Raw genomic sequence first — 24,108 nt, forward strand, 5'->3', positions numbered from 1 at the left:
TATCCCCAGATCAGAGAAGGGATGGAGAGCAGCAGCAGACCCCAATTATCAGACCGTCACTCAGAGTCCTTCATTTGCCTCCTCAATCACTGCTCAATATACTGCATTAATAATAGTCAGAAAATCCCAGCTGGACCCCTGGGGAGGTGTGGGTGGAGAGGTAAACCACTCCACAGAGAAATTGTGTTTTGGCATTAGTACCGAAGGGATGAAGCATAAAACATATCGAGCTCTGCTTTTTCCTGCTCTGGATATTATTCGCATCATGGTGAGAGGAAGAAAGTTGTCTGTTAGCTGTAACTCTTCTTTGGTGTTGCCAATTAATTCAGAATTTCTTTCTGAGAGGATTGCTGGAAAAGGGCCTAGTTTGATGGATAAACAATGCTCCAGTGCATAATTTAGTTGAGCATGGAAGTGAAACATGAAATCTGTTCACTCTTATATTCCCAGTTGTATTCTTAACACCCACTTAAGTTGCAGTGTTGTAATGAGATAGTTGTGATTGTGCGCCTAAAAAAATATATAATTGGACTTTGTTTCTGCCATTAAAATCCTTGCATCCTCACCTGTGAGGGATTGTGAAACCTAAATATATGACGTCATGGATGCTTTCCCAAATGCAATAAGGAATATCACATATAGCGACGAATACTGGAATGGCCCTTTTCTGCATAATTTATACGTAATAACATTTGAGAGAATGCCCACCCACTCCAAAATATTTCATTGGCTGCCCTACAAATCAGGACAAAGTCCCTGCTGCCATGTTTTGCAGCTATAGCAGGATTGTAAATTTTTTATACCAAGTTGGAAAAAAAAGAAAAAGAAAAGAAAAGAAAAAAAGAATAGCTGATTACTTAAATACCTAATATATCTGATTTCCTTGAGAAATGAATGGGCCTATCATCACCATCAACATCATCATGTGTGGTCCCTAAATCATGGAGGTCCTCTCGTCAACACAAATTTACACACAGAGTTAATCTCCGAGGATCCCATTTGCATTAACTTCCGCCTGTAACTTTGATGGTGTTTATCACCAGCAACAAGATTCCTTTGTTCATTTATGTAATTAATGCAGAGTCTTTGATTACCGCAGCTTCACTTCTCGAAGAGGCTGAAATTAATATTCTGTCTTGGCAAAATACGTTCTCACAACATCATAATTATGTATGAAAAATGTCTTCAACCATGGTGTCCTATGTTATTTATTTATCTAACTGAATCTTTTTTACTCTCAGGGAGGATTGTGCAAATGTGTATTTGCTCACTTTTGTTACAACTTGGACTGTGTGAGCTGCAGTTACATGAGAGTAGCCTGAAGCAATTTATGCTTTCATGTGAAAAGAAGGGGGAGAATGCTGTGAGAGATTAATGATACATAAACAATATAGATGACTCTGTAGTCCTGCTTTTTTTCTTCTTTATAATCTTTCATACGATTGCACATTGATACATTCAGTGTCAGCCAATTCTGCAAAGCATAAGCCCGGTCAGATACCTTGCCAAGAGGTTTACATCTCCAATGTGTAGAGCTCACACGCATGCAGACCCTCATTTTACTAATTCACAATATCTTTTAAGTTTCAATTTAAAGATCTCTTCAAGGGAGGCAATCTGGCTTTTGTAATCATAGCTAACTTGTCCAAACACAGGGCTCCTGAACACACATGAGTCACTCACATCTAAGTTTTGGCAAATATTTAAAGTTCGGCCTGAAGACACACACAGGCTTTGATGACACAAGTGAATGAAACAGAAGGTCCCCGCTGGGTAAACTTGACTATAAGAGGCCAAATCAAAATAAACACACGCTTACAAAGATAATAATTCATCTGGCTGATCACATCTGTATCACTGGGTAATAAACTACATCTGATACATGCAGAGAATGTAGGCTTCTACATTTTAAACATCTTATTTAGAAACTATGTAAAGCATCATGTCATCAATTTTACAAAAAAATTTGTAATTTTTTGCTTCAAACAATATATGTCTATGTGTACCTTGATCTGCATTATTTCATAAGACTGAAAATTGAAAAATGCATTTTTAAAAGAAACGTGTGTTGTTTTTTTAAATTGCTGATAGACACACCTGCCACAGATCAGTCTGAGGTCTGGGTCTGATTTCTAATTAAATGGGAACATACGTATACCCACAGGGAATCTTATGTGTAATTAGTCTTGACAGCGACCACATGTTTGGACTTGGGATTGGGGATTAAACATGTGGCTTTGTGACACTATAATGTAAGAATTACACCTCCAAACCACTTCTAAACAGGTCCAGTAAGTGGGTAGGGAAATTTACATTGTGCCTTGATTTATTTCCTGGTATTAATGGACCAGTGTTAAAGGAAGAGGTCTGTGGCTGCCAGAACAATATCTGATCTCTGAGAAGGCATTAGAGAAGCCCTAATAAAGAGGCCAGATGAGGCGCTGAACCAACTCTAAAAGAAACATTCCACAACACTTGTTTAGAGAAAGCTGACAGTACACCTTGAGCCTGATCCAACACAAAAGCCAACATGGAAACCATCATTTAGCAGCTGTCTTCTCACTCTCAAATGTTGTAGGGTAAGGCAAATTATATAATCTTTACTCCAAAGTATCCAGACAATGTATTTGTCTCCAGACTGCAGCGGTCGAATTCAGTTTTGCATTAGATTTAGTATATTTAGTTGTCTTCCTTTAAGAAACAGCCACTTTCTTGGCTGAATGACAGATTTATTCTGTTCACCCATTTGCCCATCATTTGCAGTGACTTTGAAACTTCAAACTATGTAGAAGGTGAGTGGGGAAATTATTGTTTCACGTCCATGTAAATAAAACCCAGCTTTCAAGAAAATAAATTCAAGAGATTTCAAGAAATGCAAAATAGCATTGTGACAGAACATTAATTAAGACACTCTAAATAAGCACCTCACTGCCACGGATCCCAGTGATCCCATGTAAATGTTGAGTTATGTCAATATTGAGGCCTTGAAAATGTGTTCCTTACATCTTATTTGGGGATATACAGTGTTTACATGTTTATGTTTATGCATTTGGCAGGCGCTTTTATCCAAAGCGACTTATATACGTGTCCTTAGTTTTGACAATGTATAATAATAACAAAACAACAACCATTCATTTTTCAGACTCACTTCATTCTACTTAGGGTCATGGTGAGGCTGGAGCCTCTGAATATGTGAGTAGAAGATTAAATGACATCGGTAAGGTATAAAGTTTAAGTTTTCAAATAGTTAGATGAGTATGTTGGCTTTATTTCTGTTCTATTTTGATGTTATAAAAGGAAAGGCTTATTAGTTCCAGTATTAGTTCTAGTATCAGATTTTCAACACTACGGTTTCCATCAAAGACACAGCCAGATCATGAACCTGACCAAAGCAATGTGATCTCTCGTCTTATCTCTCTCTGTGTAGGAGTTTTATTAATCAAAGAATAAGGTTCATTTAGTGAAGAAAGGTTCTGAAAGTTAACGTCCACCACGTCCAGCCAGCTGACATGATCCTGAGGAGGACTCAGTTCATGAAATGAGGGAAAACGTGCTTCAGGTGAGAACATCATCATGCCCCTACACATGCAGATAGAAAATATTTGTTATAGTATTTCATGTTTAAGGTATTGCATACTGAATCCTCATGGCACAGCCCAACTTCTTCCAAATGAAAATGTTTGACACTTGATGAAGCAAACATTGGTGCATGTTGAAGAAGCAGTTTCAAGAAAAGTAAAAAAAGCATATTAGCATTGTGACATCTTAAATTTATACATGATCATGTACATGATCAAGTAAAATGTTAACATTCTATGCAGGGTTAGGGTTAACTTATAGAGAAGTCCAGCAGAGGGATTAAGCTGAAATAGAAATTTCCAACCACAGTAAACCCAGTTTTGATATCAGAAAATTCGGGAAAAAAAAAACACCTCCCTAAAAATAAAACCCAATCCTAAATTCTAAATACGCAATGAAATACATCAAGATATGCAAGATTGGAAGGGGGGGTTATTACCAAGAACCTTGCAGTTCCCTGATGTAAACATTATCAAAAACCTAAAAGAGCAGAATGTGCGAGATGCCCCAAGAATCTCACAGAACTAAACACTTTTGAGAAAAGGTGTTGTCTACAAACTCTTTATAGGCTGTGATACTTTCTGTTACTTATCATGTTTGCTTTTAGCCATAATACTTCTTTTGTCATTTTTAAAATGTACAAATTAAAACACTCAGATAAAACACAAAGATATGGAGAAATGAGTCCCTGATTTCTTTATGCCTTTTTCCGAATAGGTCATTATATATAAAAATGTGTCATTGTCATTTCTGAAACTGAAAAATCTATTAAGTAATCTTTGAGAGTAATCCTTTCAATATCTGTTATAGTTAAACAATAGTCCCAAAGTGAGGCACACATTTCCTCTTTTGTAATTGCTTAAAATAACAGGAGGGTGGGCGATTGCTCTCATTTTCACTGCTTGATTTCTTTGAAGACTTTCAAAATTTGACATAATGTTTGGTGGACGTTGTTGAGCCTTTTAGATCTTGAGTTTTTAAAAGCCAAAGAAATGAGAAAAAGTCTCAGAAAATTAGAGGCAGTGGATTTGTGGAGAAAATAGCCATATCTGACTCTGCGGGTTAGTACTTATGCAGGGCAGGAGGCTCAGCCTCTCGTATAGCAAAGTGTCTGGGCTACCCACTGTCTCATTATACATCAGAATAATTTGCTAGTGCATCTCTGCAGACATCTCTCTGTTAGGTAAAATAGGCAAACATAAAAAAAAAATTCTGACACTGCTCAGGCTATTCTTCAATGTACAAATGTAAAACTAAATTATGTTTCTTTGAAAAACAACATTTATTGAGAGCAAGAGAAGCATTCTGCAAACATAATCAAGAGGCAGTTCACACCTGGGATACCAGGTGAAGCAAATTATCAGCAAAGAACAAGCTGGCAGGCAAAGGAAGCAGTTCTCTGAGTCCTAAGAGATTCAGTGCTGTCCAAGTCACAGAAAAATGGTTCTATTATGAGCATAGCTTTCCATGGACAATGCAGAAACAAGGCAATTCATGTTAGTAGGCTTCACAAAAACACACATATTCTTTTTAAGTTATTCTAAGAAAAAGATGTATAAGCCAAGGATTTTAACCACCATTGAAAATATATTGATTATTTCACAAAATGTTATTGAAACTCCAAATGTCTATAAAGGTTTTTGCCTTTAGATTAAAACTTCCTCACAAAGATGATTTGAATTAGGTAGCTACCAACATACTAGTAAGCAATGTTTATTGAACATGAAAGGAGGCCATGAAATAACACAGAAACATGCATATTACAACCAAGTAAAGCCCCATATATCATTAAACTCCAAGTGTGAAATTCACTCTTATGGCATTACTTCATTGCTTGAATAATTATCATGGCACATTAAATAAAAGCCTCAAGGCTTTGTTCAGTTTACCAAAGTGCACAAGACTAATGTTTATTCCTATAAAACTGAGGTGTATTACAAAACAGGTTTGAAAGGAAGCCGTTTGCTCTCAGCTGAGACAACACAGAGTTAGCAGCTGCTCAGACTGCTTCATTTGCATTCAACAAATTATATCAGAAATTTTGGAAATGTTAATTGGAGACAATGTGTTAAGAGGCAGATATGGTCTGACATGTAGCCAACATAATAGTGTTAAGAATTAATCAATTATTCCAATATGCTGAGGGCAAAAACAGTGTCATACTCAATCCATAGAAATGAATAATAGATGAAAAATAGCAATGAAAGCTAAACATTTGCTTGGGAAAATATGCCAGAGCGTCTTTCAGCTGACGCACTGAAATCAAAAGACACTGCCTCCTGGCTTCCAACAGTGGACATGTTGACAAAGCCCTCATTTATTAGAGATTCCCAGCCCCGTGAGCATAGCAACAGTGTGACGCTGATTAGAAGGCTTGTGCAAAATAAGCTGGAGAGCCCAATTTCACCACAAACCTATATTCATTTAGTTCTGCAGATTTATACATCCAGCTATCTAGGCACAAAAATCCAGCATGACATGAGAGTGTATTCTGCCCTTTTGAAAAGGGGGTTAATCTCTCTTTCTTTCATGAAACCTCAATCTTACAGTGACCAGCATGTCTCATGATGCTGCAGCCGAGGCAATAAATTGAATTAAATAAACCCATTAGTTACAGCAGCTACCTTCTCACCTCTGCCAAGATACACTTTCATGGTAAGTTGGTCCTTTATCAAGACCAGAGGACACTGCTTAAGTATGTGATGACAAAATGACCTTGAGTCAAAAGACAGAAAGCTTGTTCATTACTCAAATCAATTAAGACAGCATGTTTGCTGCACTGCACAGCCTCAGTGTATTCTGTAGGTGTTTAAAAGTAAATGTATGCTCATTCAAAAATCAATCCATAGTTAGAATTCTGCCTCCTCCTGTCTTGTAGACATGAAACAAACTAGAGGTCGATTAGACTAGAAAGCGACTATTGGGAGATTCACCCCGGGCATGCTTGAGATGCATGGAATGAATAACCAAGTGCACTTCACATCCCACATGAAAAAAAAAATACTTAAGAAGTTGTCAAGGATCCTAACTCAAATAATCCTAGAAGCCTTAATGCAAACTGAAATATATGTCGTTTTTCTACAGTCCTGATAGATGTCTCAAATATAATGACCTCTGGCCAACAATTTCATAACTTTACAGAGAAGGTGTTATGTTACAGAGGTCATGATATCAAGGAATGATCTTGATACATTCTAAAATTGCTAAATATTCAGTAGAAAACAACTTCTTAATATCAACGCATCACATTCTGTCAAATATAGGGGAATAACTTTGCTTCAGGGCTCTGTGTGATTGTCATCGCTGTGAATATTGTCTTTATGCAGGCTGCAAAAATCTTGTAGCCTTTCAAAACGTCCAATCCAGTTTTTCTGACCTAACAAGCTAGTTTCCTGCTTGGGTGCCTTTTATGCTAGTGAAGACAGGTCTTTCCAGACGCAGCTGTAAGAAAAAAACATGAGTGTGTATGGGATTCGGTTTAGGTGGGCGGATTATGAACCCAGAGATTTCACAGAGTACTGGGATGTAGAAGCCAGAACTCTGTAGGATTGATAGCTGATAGCAGTTTATTCCATGTATCCATTTCTATGCTTGCACTGGCAGCAACCTGCTAACACAGCAATGAATAAAGTCGCAGGACAAATCCTAACAGCAAACCGGCACTGTAAGTTTGCTTTTCCTGTCTTCGGTATTTTAATAGTTTGTATTTCATCTCTCTTTTATATGATCTATCTATGATCAAATGTAAAGTGTTGTCATGTTATACTCACTTTATACTTTACAAACTTTACAGTAGTGTCAATCCAAGCAATCATTAGTTAAAGTCACTACCTCACCATCAGTTAGTTCAAATGGACTTTTCCCAAATCCCTGTCCTTTTCTTGTCTATCAACCACATTATTCATAGGTAAACATATATTGATTTCTCTAATGTCACAGGATTTATCACTTTAATCTCCATCATGCTGTCCATAACAAAAAGGGGGTAAAAACTGGAGAACTATAGGGACAACTTCAAAAACAACTAATACAACTAGTTACTTTGGACAGAAGTCTGTCACAACCTGAGACACAGTCCAGTTGGATTCAATAGCACAACTCAGGAGACGAGATAATCCAACAAAAAGTATTTATTTTCAAAAAATAGAACAACAAAAGAAACTCTTGAGGAGGATACGAAGAAACTAACATAAGCCGCTCTTAAGGAGGATGACGACAATACTGCCAACTTGACCTGAACACGGTCACACTTGACATATACTTTACTGGGACAGAACAAGACAAAGAGACAAAGACAGAGGGAGACGCAGACTATTTAAACACAGGAGTAATGGCGAACAGGTGGAAACAATCAGGAATCAGGGGAAGACATTCAGACTGGTGACACATGAGGGAAGGGCAAGTGACCTGAAACGAGAGGGACAAGGTGAATACAAAATAAAACAGGAAGTGCTTGAACATAAAAACACTGAACATGAACATAACTAAATTTAACAAACTTGACGAGACATAACAAGGTCATCAGTGTGGTTCAAAGTGACAGTCTTTTAGAATTTGTGTTCCTACAACCTACAAGCGATAACTTATCTATTTCCCAGTTGGTATTGCAATTACTGAATGGATTATGTTCACAGGCCACAATTTGTCTTTTGAATGAATAAAATGGCACATTTTTCTGGCATCCATGTCATAATAGAATGTGGTTAACAGGCATACAGACGTATCACACTAGAAACCTGGGACACAGTCAAATATCTGTCTGTGGTTAGCTTTATGTAACAATGAATCTGCTGCTGGCATTTCTTAGAATCTACTGTGCCAGTAATGGACAATTACTGTTGAAAGATGAAAATGAAATAATTTGACTGTGATTCAGTTTCTTGGCAGATTCAAGATATTTATCTTTAACTGACCTAAAAAATAAAATACTGCTGGTCTTTGTTAGCACTCACTGAAAGGGATTTGATTTTTGACTAGCAGTAAATGAGCAACCTGTTTTGTTACACTAATATGTGATTGAGGAATTCACTGTACTGTGAACACAATGCTAGAAATTAAGAGCTAAAGTTGCTAACTCACAAGCTTCATCACATCACAAATAAACATTTCTCTGATGGACTATATTTCATTCACAGGAGGAGATCTGATTTCTAAAAAATGCATCTACTGGGTGATAAGGTTGAAGAAGGCCCTCTGTTGGTCACACACACAGATCTCTCAGTGTAATTTGAAATCGATTAGAAATGTGATGTTTTCATTCTAACAATGTGAATCTGTTGCAAACATAATGTTGAATGATGACTGTACAACAGCAGAATGACAAGAGGCAGTGAGGGCCATAAATTAATACTTCATATTCACACTTGGGCAGCAGTAATGCTGCAGAATGAACACTATTTCAAATGAGGTGTTTCCACTTTTTTTCTTAGTCTGAAGTGTTATTCACCGTAGATTTTTTTTGTGTGAGATTTTGTTTTCCACTATACATGTACAGCAAACACACAGCACATCAAAGGCCTCACAAGGAAATCCTTTTCTTCATGGTTGAGAGCAGGTAACAACCTTATTAGGGACGCATAACACGTCAACTTTCTTCTGAACCTCTAATGCCAATAATCCAAATTAGCTAGGAAAAACAATCACCTTCTGATACAGCAATTAGCAATTAGCATAATCCCTAAAAGCAACCTTTTGCATTTCATTGGCTTAATCCGAGTCTCAAGGGAGTTTGGCAAATTCCATGGCATGTGTTAATGACTTCCAATTTACCAATGCACTAAAAGTGTTGGTGGCAGAGACATCAGCAATATGTTTTACCACAGTGTTTTGGAATCAGGATTGTACTCACATTTCCTCTTCAAAGCCAACCCAGAGCTGCACCATCTCTGTTGCATGTAATAAGTGTGTTGAGTGCAGTTAACACATCTAGTACTCAGCTCATAGAATGTTTCACACTGTGCTAAAATTATACAAAATACCCCATGGTGATTTGGGAGAAAGAGAGTGAATGAGTAAACAACATAAAGCGATGAGGAACTTCAAAGACGATGGGACAATCACGGCCCACAAGATCCTGGAAGCCAATGAATGTGTTTGTCTTTGTTTGTGACAGTGACTCAGGGGTGTAAACAGAGGAATTAACTCATACCTCCGGAGTCTCAACACATAACGCATCCATAATTGAATTAGGACTGTCAGATTTCTGCTGAACTGTAGCTGTTATGAGATGCATTCATTTCCAAAGATCACCTCTATTGATGATCCTGACTTTTCATTTTCATCAAATTGTAGACAAAAAATAACTGTAGACAAATTAAAGTCCTAAAAGAATTGCTGAAATGGCAACTATTTTTTAAGCCTAAGACGAAATTTTTCTTCCATGGAATGACAAGCAAAAAGCTCTACACAACATATTGTTGCATATATCTACTGCATAATGGTCATACTCCTATGATAATGCTGCTTGCACTAGAGAAAGATGCCAACATTTTCATTCCCCCATCCTTCAGCATAACATACTACAGAAGCACCTATCAGCTCCTGGAAACACATTTGAAACATACTCCCAGAGGTCCCTGCATCTTGGCTCTATGACCATTCCTGTCAGGGTTTTCCCTTTGACTGAACAAATGCATCAGCTTGTGTCATGAGACCACATTCCCCCCAGCCAATAAGGAGCACAAGCAGCACTACTGCTCCAGGAGATGTGGAAGGGAAATTGGAATCCTGACAAGTATGATTGACATGCGTATTTGTCCCAAGGTAGTCTTATTTGCAGAGATTTAAAGACGTCTGTAAACCAGCCTTCTGCCAAACAGAATCATTGTTCCTCCAGACTAGAAGCACATCGCTTCATTTTCTGTTGCATGCAAATAATCTTTTGGGAGAAATGAATCCCTTTGAGCATAAAATGACTTCAGCTTATACTTTATTTTGGGTCCAAAATAAATAATTTAACAGATGAAGCTAAGTCTTTCATTTTCAGACAATCTGTCCATGTTGCAGAACAAAAACACAAGCCTATGTCCTTCCCTCCATCCCAGCAACAATGGAGGAGACGGCTGTTCGGAATTCTATCTAGCTCTTTTGATTGAAACAAAAAAAAAAGTGGATATGAGACTTGATGGTGAACCATAACCCATAGCTACTTCACAGCAATGGAAGGGGGGGAAATGGGGAATTAAATTCTAACCATAAGTAAAATAGACTTCCACTTGAAAGCACTGGAGTGTAGCTACAGCAGGGCAAGAGAAAAGGACAAATGTGTGTGAGAGAGGAGGAGGAGAATGTTCATGGATTCCAAAGGCAGGATGAAATTGGCTATAACCATTAACTGCTCAGGAAGATTTTTTTTCACCTTATGCAAAAAGCAATGGAACAATATTACTTCTTCCATAGATCAAAATAAGATCAAACCTATCTGTTACCCTGGAATTAAAAGGTACCTCTATCCGGCCAAAACAAATGGAAGGGAAAACCTCCTGAAAGAAGATTCAGCACTGTACATCTGTACAGCATGACACGACTGACCATATTCCCTGCAAAAAACATGATTCCCAGAAAACTGTTTTTGAAATAGCTGCACTAATTAGGATCAGCGAAACAGTTTCAGTTATGTGGCGTTATTGTTGACAGTTAGAGCTTTCTTTTCACCTGAGGTTTGAAGAACTGGGTACATTTTCAATTTAACTGAAAATAAGTTTTGCAAGGAATGATATTACTTCACAAATAATTTATTTAGTTTCACACCGAGAATGTGTTTTTGATGAAGATATGAACAAGTGGGAAAACATTCATATTATTCCAGTTAATCATTTTACATTGTTTTTTTTTATGGTTTTAGAATTTGAAGAATGTAAACATCCCAGTTTATGAGTAACTAAGGTGTGCTGGTCTCATAGGCTACAGTGTTTTTTGTTTTTTTTTCTGTCATTCACACACTGATGAATACATCAGAGGTTCAGTGGAATTCAATGTCTTGCCCAAGGACACTTCAACATGTAAAGTGGGGAGGCTAGAGAATGAACCACTGACTTTTTGATTGTGGGACGACAGCTGTGCCTCCTCCCCCTGAGCTACAGCCACCCCAAAAAGACACGCTTCTGTTTTATTAATGATGCAGAGTTGAGAAGTCATACTCATTTCACATATTAGTCAGATGTTGCTTGGTAACCAAGGTGACAAGTATTTCAATCTTTATACATTTTTGTATTTATACAGACCTCAGTTGACAAAGGAAATTCACGGAACGTTTTCATGCACAGTTAAGCCAATCTGCAGTTGTAGCTCACCCAGGCCATTTAACTGGACTGTTCTCCTTGTCCCAAGTATAAAAGCACAGGATGAGAATCAATTCAATGACTGATGTTCATACTCTGGAAATATGCCTGACTACAGTTTATGGCAAGATGCCCACCCTCTGCTTGTTAGTAACGAGCTTTTTCTCACTGACCTCTTACATCATGGGCCAAAATAATTGCCAAACAATTAAACTGGCAGCATATTAGAATTATGTCCAGCAGTGAATTGAATAATACAGGTCTGTATGTTTTGTACGTGCTATAGGCTTTACTCTTGACAGGTGAGATGCATGCTACCCTTTCTGGTTATTCTCTCTTGTTACTGCCTATTATTATTATTATCATTATTATTATTATTATCATTAGTAGTAGTAGTAGTAGTAGTAGTAGTAGTATTATTATTATTATTATTATTATTATTATCAATAGTGGTAGTAATAGAAGTAGTAGTGGTAGTAGTATAATTTTCTTTCCAATTATTATATGGTGATTTTCATTGACATCAACAGAAATGACACAATGGAGCGCCCTTTTAAAGTAATTTATTTTTCAAATTATATGATCGCATCATATTGTTGACCCAAAAGGAATAATATAAAGGTAACAAAGTACTAATGTATAGGTCCATTGTTCAATACATTAGTGCAGAAGTGCACTAAAGCAGGAGAAACTGGTTACCCTGTCTTTCAGTAAAAGTAAATATTTTTTCTGGGTTTCTGAGCTATGCAGAATTTGAGGAGATTTTTAAACAAGAAAAAAGTACGATTGCTCCTTTGGTAACAAAAATCTCACGGCTCTGCGATGTTTGGTAGTAAAATCAATTGGAAGGAGGGTAGGCAACAAGAAAGACCTGAGTGATGTGGTCCATTCTCCTGACAGTGCAGGGCTTTGCTGCTAATTAAAAAGTTTAATTCCACAACTGCAGCACTGGCATCAGAGTACTCAGAGGTGCGTCCTTGTGAGTCTTGGCGCTGTCTTATCAGGCGTAGGCAGATTCTGCTATGTTGGGAAGGCACGGGACAGGGAGGTGCTGCAGCAGCACACAGGCCCAGCTGGAAGGAATGGCATGCTGCCTGCTCAGGGATCTGGCCCACCTTGCTCTTTCCCATCTCCCCACTGAGTGGAGTCATGGGCTCCCATTCAGTGGTAGGAGTCAGGGGCTAAGCTGCCCCATGGAACAGCTAAGAGAGAGAAAGAAGGGCTAAACAACGGATAAATGCTGGATTTTGGCTTTCTGCTGCTGGGTTTGACGCCAGATCCACGTCTCCATTAAACTTCTACTGTCACCAAGTCCTGTCTTATGACTGAAGGTCACAGGAACACTAAACCTGTTCTGCAATACACACTGATCCTTCAAAGTCCCATATCAGCTAAATTTGTTATGATACACTGACATCACCTTTATGAACACACTTTAATATTTCAAAAAGGAATATGTTTCCTTTTTCTCAGTACTGTGGAGAGAAAGGAAATGTTTCTTTGATAAAGTAAGTGAAAGAATGAATGCACCCTGTTGTATGACCTTGGTTGAGGTAAAAGTTTGTAGGTGTGAAGCATCTATTGATTGTCGAACATCATAACTCACACAAAGCTAAAAGTCTTTGGAAATGGCTAGGCTCATTGTCAGACATCCTTATATGAAGGCCATGAATGCCCATGAAGAAAAGATGATTGAAAAAAGGTAGCAAGAAATACAACTAAAGAATAGTAGTTTGAGAATAAAAAACAAAGTTTGCTGTAACTTGTAATCATGGGGCTGAATGCTGTTGCTGACTTGTTCCTTCAGCACATAGATGCAGCACTGAAAGGGAAAGAACATCTCCTCCAAAGATTTATGGGCACATCCTCTTGGCTTTTATTGCAAAGGGGTTAAAGTGTCATTTTAATAACAGAGAAATATTAGAGGTTGCAAACCTTAGTAAAACTGACTCTGCTTCCCAGGTTGGGAATTTATCTTATGTTCAAATATTTTCACCGAGGATCAAACTGATACATAAAAAGTGAGCACATATATCCCTGATATAAACTGATTATCTGCTCATATATTCACTATAAATACAATATATTCATCCAAGAATAATCGATTTTGCTGCAATTTACAAATCTCTTTTTGCCATCCGCTGTTTGTAAACTGAAGTTCAATGCAGTCAGATGGAAAAAAAGCCAACTGCACCTGATTTTATTGTATTTTTGCACTTGCACTGTTCTTTAAACTTTAAACTGTTCTGCCAAATTCCATGCGTGCAGTTCTGATTTTTATGTTATGCTGTAGTTTCAATTGTACGACCTTTACTAAAAGTGTTGTATTTCCTTTTGACTGCTGTTACCTTTGAGTACTGAGCCCATCATAGTACCACTTATTTGATGAAGTTCAGTACATAAATCGATTTTTATGTTCTGGTAAATCTTATATTGCATAAAGTTATGAGTGAAGAATAATGTACAGCTTTTGGCTAGTTACTGTGGGAGCTTGTATGAGTGCAGAACTATGAACTCGGTTGCTCATATCCGCAGAAATGGAATGAAATGGAGGGACTTGCACTAAAAGGTAAGGAGAGTATTCAAAGCACAAAATGTGTTTTTGTGTAATTTATGTGAAATTGATTTTAGGAGTCTCTCTCTGTACCTCTTAGATCTTTGAGTGTATTAGCAATACTAATTTCACTGCAAATCAAAACTAAATTAATGCAAATCTGGATCAGCAAAGGTTCAGTCACCTCAGGTTTATGCTCCTCTCTTCTGTACCTTCACATAGTCTCACTGTTGAATGTAATATTTCATATGGGATGTCTTACAGTATGTTTTTTTTATGTTACAGGGTATCCCAGCCTGAGAGAAATGTGTGGCAGACTCAGAGCAGAGGCACAAGGAGCTACTTGAAACTTGCACAACAAATGCATCTCACAGCCATATTGATTTTTGATGAATTCCACACAGAATTTGGTTTGGATTGCTGGCTCTATGTCAATGTAGTTAGATCTCTAGCTCTGAGTTTTCAGTATGTATCAATTCAACTTGCAACCCATTAAAGATAGAGAAGATTCCGAGGTGCAAAGTTAGAATACCAATACATATATTTTAATCAGATTCTTGGATTTTCTCACAAATTGGACTCAGGCTTTAATGTATGCCATTACTACTACTAGTTAAATATCATATTTCTCAAGACAGTCGCTTCACACCATATGCTTTTAGTATGCAGGAAGCCATTTTTACACTGAGAAAAGACTAATAAAACTGCCCCCACTTTGCCGACTGTCCAGTGCAGACATCAATGCAGAGCAGAACTGAGTCTGAATAGATGAGAAACTTCATGTCGACTGCTGTATTATTTGATTATGGCTGCATGTGCTTTTCATCTGAAGCTAATCTAAAATGGACAATCTAACACTTCTTATAGTGCAGAATCTAACAATGTGGAAGGACCGCAGATAATTTATCAGATGACTTAGATATGCCTGGGAAAATAGATTTTTTTTGTTTAGCAGTTTAATACTTCACTTTTTTTTAATAAGAAACAAAACAATGCAACTTTATATTTTCTGTATCGTTTATCCAGAAATGGTAAAGTCTTTTGCATCAATTTACAGATTCCTGCACCACCAGACAATTCTTAAAACATTATTAGCTAACATATATGTAAACAACATTGTTTGACATTTTGCAAAAGTGACATAAATACCAAACATTGAACCTTGGTAATGGGTCTGCAATAATACGCTCTATCTTATCATACACACCACATATTTTGAATTCCAGGAGGAGCGTATGCACCAGGTTGGGGAAAACTCAAGAGGAGATATCAGTTAAATTCTTGTGGAGTTGACTCGTCACTCTGAAAGGGCAACATTAGAAGAAATGGTTGGATACTAAAAGTCAAATAGGATGACAAGTAAATTCTTTGTTCAAGTAAGAAAACATACTGGAAAAAAACAATCCAAGAAACCTAAAAAAGAAGACAGGAACAATCACCCATCTGGGCTCATCTATGGCAACTCATTCTGGACCAAACATGTGAATACCATTGTTTTCATTTGGCAGATTTGTGCAAAATTTTAATTTTTCATGGTTAATTTTTATGGACATGACACTGCATGCCTGTTCAGGAAGTAAAGACATTCTCCAGCCCCCATGTAAATGTAATCTCTTTTAGAAATGCTTTAGTCCAAATTTTATACTTGCACTGTTTCAACTAGCTGTTGAAGTTCTACAGAAATGTACAGAAGTTCTGAAAAGTCAGGATACATAAGAAGAAATGTTTATTACCGTTATCTCTCATTTGCACATTTATTATTCCATATTTTGACTTGTTTCTCATTGTCATATCAATGACCTTGAAACTTGTTAAAGTTAATTCATTCATCTTTTAAATAAAAACCTATAGTAAAACTGAATATGACGATTAAGTGTGTTTAAGAAACTGTACTGATCAACCATCATTCGTTAATATCAACCGCTGGTTCAAAAACATGCAGTGAGAATGCGGTGAGCTGCGGTTTGCTTTGCCAATTGCTTTTGGTTGTATTCCCTGTAGATTTTCTATCATATCCATCAAGATGTGGAGCAGGTGGTACTAAGACAGGCACAAATTTATGAATCGCATTTTGTGGGATCACTGGTCTCATTTAACTACGCTTGTGGTTTCAAACATCTGTAAGTGATCATATTTTCACTTAGATTAAGCACACATTAGCCAAAGCATTACCAACTGAAGAGAAAGATGTCCTGTAACGAATCCCTCAACTGAATTAATCTCTATGATATTTATAAGAACAAAATGTCTCCAGTCATTTGAAACATCAAATGAACAAAAAAAAATGAACAAAAGGAAAAAAAAAAACTTTATTTCTACAATGTGTCCTCCTGTTGGTGTAAAGTGTTGCTTGGGTCCCCCAGAAAGTGACATTCTGGGGTGAATGCAGATGTGAAATGAATATTCCTTCAGAAACTGTTTAGCTCAGGGGCCCTACAACACACAAGCACATTTATTATTATTTATGTAAGCATGTCATCCTCCTGTCTAATGAGCCTTTAACCGTAAGGATAATGAAACAGCTTGCATTAGCACAGGCTAAATGAGCAGCCGAGAGCTCCCATGTCTATGCAGCAAGATGAAAGCAGATGTTCCACAACCCAAACACCAGCATAAGATACTCAGTTCTACAAAGGAACAGAAGGGACTTTGAGTCATTTTCATCTGCTCATTGACTCGATTAGAAAACTCCCCTGGTCAAACATTATTATGTGAGAACAACACCTAACTAAACCATGACCAACTGACCATGAATGAGCCCTCAAATTGATTTTTTTCTCCCATAAACACATTAGGAATGAACAGTTTCTTCTCTGGCTAATAAACCTTGAGACAAAGTGAATGTCAACAATAACACACATAGAAGCTGGTATAAACAATTCAGGTTTGAGAATGTGCTGTAAAGCAGAGGCAAAGGGTATTATGGGAAATAAAGAACATACTTTGGAACACTTTGGACTGTATGTTGTTTCAGTAAAAAGAGGGACTTTTGTATTTCACAAGTTGATTTCTCAACTGGAGGAAAAGATTGACTTTTCAAATCACAACAAAGTAAACCACGGATACTCTCGCCAACCTATTCTGACTTACAGCATGGTGTTCTGCTCTAATCTGTATATCAGAAAAAGTTGAACATATATTTTGGTAAGTGCTAAATTGGACTGTATCTTTGAAGTGCTTTGAGATGACATTTGTTGTGATTTGGTGATGTATAAATAAACTGAACCGAAAGGAATAAACTGAATATATCAAAAATACACATCACATGATAAAGTTTCCATATATCAAAGGATCTGTCCATCTCAAAATGCGTAACTATGACTATGCATTTGTGTGTGTGTGTATGAGTGGGTGTGTGTTCTATGATGTGTAAAAGTGGAAGGAAAGCTGGAACTGTGAAATTCTGAGCTAAGAATTAAACCCATCCTATTTTTGGTGTCAGAATTAAAAATAAAATATCTTAAGATAAAAACATACAATGTATTAATCATTTGATATTAATAGCCTGTGATTAATATTTCCTCAAGTAAAATACATTTATGTTTACCAGCTGGATACAAAAACCAGACTGGAGGCCTGCCTAAACACTCTAATTAAATCTGTAGAATAAAATGTGATTCTGGAAGAATGGACAAAGACCATAGAAGCAGACGTAAAAAAGCTGTACAACCCTAAATTGTACAGTTGCTACTCCAGTGTTTGAGCAGCTACCACAGACATTTAAGTTATTTTTTGAAAAAAATATTGAAGCTCTAAGATCCAACTGTTGTGCACTGGAGCATAATTTCCTATACATTAGAAAGAAATATATACCGATTTTTGATTAAAAGAAGGTTTTAAAATAAACAATGTAATAACTGCTATTTTGCCACACAGTTAGAATAGATAATGAATACATACATACAGAACAGAGGTGGTTTTATCATGTTTTTTAAAATATAGTGTCTGCATTACAGTTATGCTTGTTACACATTTTCTGACTGCCTTTGATGTATAAAGAGTGAAAATAGGGAAATTCGTCACATTTGAATACTTTTTTGGGTGTCAGCTTTGTAATTCTGGTGTAGGATATGGCTGAAAGTGAACACTAAAGATGAAAACTTTGCATGACGCCAGAACGTTAATTCCGATTGACTGCAAGTCAGCTGTGTCTTTTGAAGGCTCGTCATACGGAATTTTCCCAAGAAACTCTAAAATCACGTGCTGCAACTGTGCTTTAGTACATGTTGAACTAAAACAAAGTACACGGGACGTATGGTCACTTTGACTAAAATAATGCGGTGCTTATACAAATGGCAGGACTGAAACTCACCTGTACCAGTCCAACCCCTTCTCGTAGTTCCTATCAAAGAAATGTGGCTCGTTTCCAACGGCTCTGACGTCCGGGTGCACTCTCAGAGCCTCCAGCAGGGCTCGGGTCCCCCCTTTCTTCACTCCGATGATTATGGCTTGCGGAAGTTTCTTCTCTCCATAATCCGGGGTGCAGTTCACCCTGAGTTCGCTGTCCGTGGTGCTGAATTCCTGGTGCTCCCTCTCCAGCGCGGTGGTGTGATATGCCGCCGCCGATTTAGTTGGAGACGCCTGAGTCCTAATCCACTCCACTGTCCTTTGCTCGGCCTCAGCATGCTCTTTTACGGTGGGAATCGAGGTTGTTCTCTCAGCGTCGGTGAACTCGGTAAAGCCCTCGGAAGCAGAATAAAGTTTCTCCCTCAATGTCACAAAAGTTGTCTCCTCTGTCACTAGTCTCCCTTGATACACATAGTTTTCTTGCAGGGGGAACTGCAGCGAGTTGTAGCAGCTCATTAAGCTATAGAATAAGTAGGTAACAGAGAGGGAGAGGGTGAACATGAATAAGATTTTTCGGGGCACTTTAGAGGTGAAAACCGATGTGCTGGACCAAAATGCCATCTCTGATAGCAGTGATCCTCTCAAAGAAGTGGCCAGACATGTTTCCACCCCGAGTCTTGCATGGACAAAATCAACAGCAATAATCAGTCACCATCAGCGCTGCTCCAGCTAAAAAAGCGTCAAGCTGGACCAAACCATCCTAATCCAACCAAATCGCATATTTATAAGGATAGCGGGGAAATAGATCGTTAGAATTCCGGAAAAATATCACGTCCCTTTTCATGTGTATCGATTTCTTATTCCAAGCCTGACAGACAATGTCACAATTTATTGGACTGAACTTGCAGATTTGAGAGGCTGGAGGTCTGGCGTCCTTCCAAATGAGCAGCCTGGCTTGAAGTGGACAGTGTATGATAGACGAAATCCTGTCATTTTATGAAGAGGGGGAAACCAAAAAAATAAGAATATAAAATGAACAGCAGAGTGTTCAAAGTAGGCTTCTTTCTATGCACACTCAACCCAAAGTCCAGTCCCGTGCACGGTAAAAAGAGTGGATTTCCATGCATCCAGCAAATCTGCAGTTCCACTATATCTTTCCAACGTGAGACAAATGGAAAACACAACCCACTGTGCTTCTTTTTACTTTGTGTTGTACAAAGTCGGCCGCCCTTCCACAAAAACGTCCACACTTCCCTCTGACTATCAGGCTGCCGCTCGATGTCCTTGCGCCTTCTCACATTGGTAGGATCCTACAATGTGCGCATCGGCAGCGCGAGCTTATCTGAGCTGAAGCACTGTGGAGCCACACAGCACAACTAGTGTGTACACCCACTTTTCCTCATGTCCCTGCACAAATAGGACTATAAACGACAGATTTTCTCATCTAAGATAGCCGTGTGAACAGAAGCTTCTCATCATCCTTGTGACTGCTTGCAGAGATTCTACTCACGCTGCTGGGATATATGAGAGCTTATTAAAACATGAATTAACTCGTAGGGTATCAAGTTCACTACTAAAAACAATCAAAGAAAGATGATTTGGCTGGAGATTGTTTTCAGAGAAAGCTCATGCCTGCACCCTGCTGGTTTTTTGTGGATCATTGCATTGGTTAACTTACAAAAAAGACAGAAACAATCCCTCGTCGTCGTCCCCCCCCCCCCCCCCCCCCCCCCCCCGAATATGAGTCGAAGTAGATAATGATCGCACTGTGTTGTAGCTCTAAGCGACTCACGTTGTAATGTCAGTTTACCTCGACATATTTCTAAATCAAATTAATAAGATGTAGAAACAGTAATGCGTTCTTCACCATACTGCTATTTACATATAATACAGTACGAATCTACTGAACATTATGCACATGGATTTAGGCACGAATTGCTCATCAGAAAATTCGGTTGATCTTAACTTGTAGGTAACTAACAATATGACCATCTCCCTGTATAAGAACGTGTCATGCATCTCATACCTCCAACGCAACAGGAAAGCCATGGTCACAATAAGTCGTGGGTCACAACTAATTTGCAATGTCTAGCTCTCAGAACAGAGAGCCACTGCTGTTTTTCTGTGTGCTGCAATATGGGAAATATTTCTATGGATCTGTTGCTTGACCAAATTTGTCATTTCTAAGTGCCTGTAGGTGGCTGGGCATGCAAACCAGGGGGACAATAAAGTCATTCTATTATTGAGTGTTAGTAAAGGACAACAGTATACCAAAGTAGCTCTTTAGCATTCAGCAAGTGCACTCCCACTGAATCTGAAAATCTGTCATTGTGCAAGCTTCTAGTATGGCGAGAAAACACATTACCAATGCTTACTTTCCTAACATCGAGGAAACAAATTTTAACTCAGTAACTAAGACTGTGCAGGTGGTGTTTGAACTGAACTTTTTTTCATCGCTTTAAGGAAAAAAAGCCCAGATACGTTATTAAGCAGATATTATCTAAAGTATCCACTAAAGCTACATATATTAACAACTTACACTTATATGGAAAATGTGAGTTCATTTTGGAAAATTTGTGGAAATTTGATCCAAAACTGTTTGCAACACTGTCTTCTAAACGATACAGAACTTTTAAGTTCCGATTTTTGTTCCAGCTTCTTGTCTCAGCTAAATTGAAATAAACGGGAGTTATATGTCGGGATGCAGGTGATTGGGTGAGTGGGAGGAGAGCATGGGCAAGTGTTTGTAGCACAATGGTTACTGAGTGTTTGGCAGTCAAGAGAGCGTAGGAGAACTCAATGGGTCTGTTGAAATAGTTGTATTCGTAAATTGCCACTTGGAGAGGCAAAGACCTCTCAAACACCAACTGCCCTGTTTGTAAAGTCCCACTGTTATCAGACTACATGTCTAGGAGTCACCCAGAGATTTCTGAGCATGCCCAGATGCCCTGGCTGTGAAACAGTGACAGCACAATCTCTCACTATTAACAATGTAAGTAAAGTAGTGTTAAGATGTCTGCTACTACTCAGCACTGATGATAAATTGTGATATGTGCGCAAGAGAAAACATATTGAGCTATTTCATCTTCCATTTGTTGTATCTGTTATCTCAGTCACTCATGAATTGCTCAGACATTGTTTGTCCCAAAGATGCTCAGTACAGAGATTGTGTCAATATGCATTTACAAATAAGCAGTCACTCAGGAGAAAATTTTTTTGTAGAAATTAAGTTTAAGGCCAGACAACTGTCTTGTTGCAAAGAGACCTTGTTACATGTGTTGAAAGGTCAGTATCAAATTTTGGCACACTTGCTCATTCAAAATTAATCATGTTAAGTATTTTAACTAACATATTTTTTCTTCTATTCAATTCAACAAACATTGTGAAAGCAATCTTTTATACAACAAAAACACTATTTCAATGTAAAGATGAGCATCAAGTGACAAATAACTTGTGTGAGGTCTACTCAAAACTTATATATGTCTGCATAAGACTAAATTAAAACTTATACATGTAAGAATTTCCAATTCTCTTCATGTATAGACTGAGCAAATTGGGATTTACAGCAATAATCCATGCTAGCAGAATTTAGCCTCTCTCACAATGTAGCAGCAAACAGAAAGTGCTCATCATGTTGATGATGTTAACATCTTTTTACATGGATTTAAAAAAATGCCTCAGCTCTCCAGCATGTCTGCAATTCCACTGCAATTATGATTTTTAATTCTGACAATATCCACCTTAATGCATAATTATCTGTCTAATTTGTTGTAATTTTCAATAGAAGAGGAAGCTTAGACACCAGACAATAGAAGAGTAGTTGTGCAATACATGACACATCTACATCAACATTTTTATTACATACATTACTTAATTTTAGTGAAACAACAGCTGACCATACATTAGAATTTTTTAGATATACACCACGTATTGGTGAGTAGTTTTGGTGTGGAGATGAAACCTGGTTACCCTGAGGGCAGTTAGCTTCTCAAGTACCTAATTTCTTATTGAATTAATGGTGAATTGATACGGCCTCGGAAAGTCCCTGTCACGTGTGACTGAACATTAGAATGTACAATACAAATAGTTTTAAAAAAGCGCTTAAACCCCAAATACTGCAGTTCAGTTCCTGTTTAAATTTGTAATGTACAACAAACACGGTGTTCCTGTGCTGTCATTGTAAAATACATTAGGCCTGTGGCACTTACTCAATATAGTTACAGCTCAGGAGCTGCAGCACCACCTTTGAGATTTGGGTCTTCTAATATGAAATGACCTGATTCTGAACTCTACCACAGTCTAAGCTTTTCTGGTGAAGCTGACACAAATGACTACTGTTGGAATATTTTGGCCAGTACAGACAGGCTGACTGTTACCTTAGACAGCATAATTTAAGTCAAGACAACTGTGACCACACCATCACTGGAACCAACCTTAGAGCTGGTGCCTGAGGACAAAAAAAGGATATACTAGTGACTAGTATATTAGTTCATTCTAATTGTAAATGGAATCCACACAATCACAAATGTGAATGTAGGAAATACTATTAGATTAACAATTCTCTCTTAGCTACAATACAAACCTATATACACATAAATAAATAGTGTGTTAATATGAATTTGTTATATATTTATGTATTTTTCTCTTAACCTCTCAGTTACACAAAGACTTGACAGTCACAATAAAAGGTGCCTGCAAATGTTTAATTATTGTAGAAAAATGTATCAGGAAAAAAAAACTAATCTGGATCCATTGCAGAACTCTAAACTTTTTGGTACTCTTTCAGCTTTGGTCGTGTCGACTCTCTTGTTGTCTCCATTTAATGATGAAAACAAAATTCATGAGGAAAATGCCTCTTAGTCATACTTGAAGGCATTTTCCTCATTAATTTCTTTGTAGAATCTGTCTGAAGGAAGATTGGACAAGCACATTTTTCTTATATTGGGCCTGGGGAAAAAAAAAATCTAGATGAGATGTTTAATGAATGTTTAAATTTAAAGGTAATGTTATTGCAGAACAACATGGTGACACAAAATGCCAAACATGAGAGAAAAGAGGGAACTTCCATTGAAATACTAAAGACACATTATGTCAACAAATTACCTTCACGTTGTGCCGCAGACAGGATGCCTCCTATGCTGTGCAAAAGCTTCAGTGTTGTGCAAACCTCCGTGAAAACCATTTGGCTTTCCTATACAAACCAACCAATCAGATATCTGGTTAATGCTTATGTGAATGCAAGCTAAGCAACAAAATAGGCCAAGCAAAGACATGAATTGTATCCATCAAGAGACCTACAGCCTGGGGGCTTGCACATAATCAGAGTCTGGGATATATAAACACAAACACACTGTGCAAATAGTCACACTCTGAAGCTCTACACCATGTACTCTACATTATGATGGGTAT

General features: G+C 37.7%; 1 protein-coding gene across 1 annotated transcript in view; it reads right to left on the reverse strand.

Moving 5' to 3' along the window:
* The window catches only part of hs3st4 (heparan sulfate (glucosamine) 3-O-sulfotransferase 4), a 75,607-nt gene extending 55,618 nt beyond the window's left edge, over positions 1-19,989 (reverse strand). The window contains exon 1 of the mRNA XM_072368686.1: positions 18,725-19,989. Coding sequence (XP_072224787.1) covers positions 18,725-19,320 — 596 coding nt within the window. The 5' untranslated portion in view covers positions 19,321-19,989. The remainder of the gene's footprint in view (positions 1-18,724) is intronic.
* Positions 19,990-24,108: the final 4,119 nt, after the last annotated feature.

Source organism: Leuresthes tenuis, unplaced genomic scaffold, assembly GCF_036924035.1.
Source record: "Leuresthes tenuis unplaced genomic scaffold, fLeuTen1.0.hap1 SCAF_17, whole genome shotgun sequence".
Classification (NCBI taxonomy): Eukaryota; Metazoa; Chordata; class Actinopteri; order Atheriniformes; family Atherinopsidae; genus Leuresthes; species Leuresthes tenuis.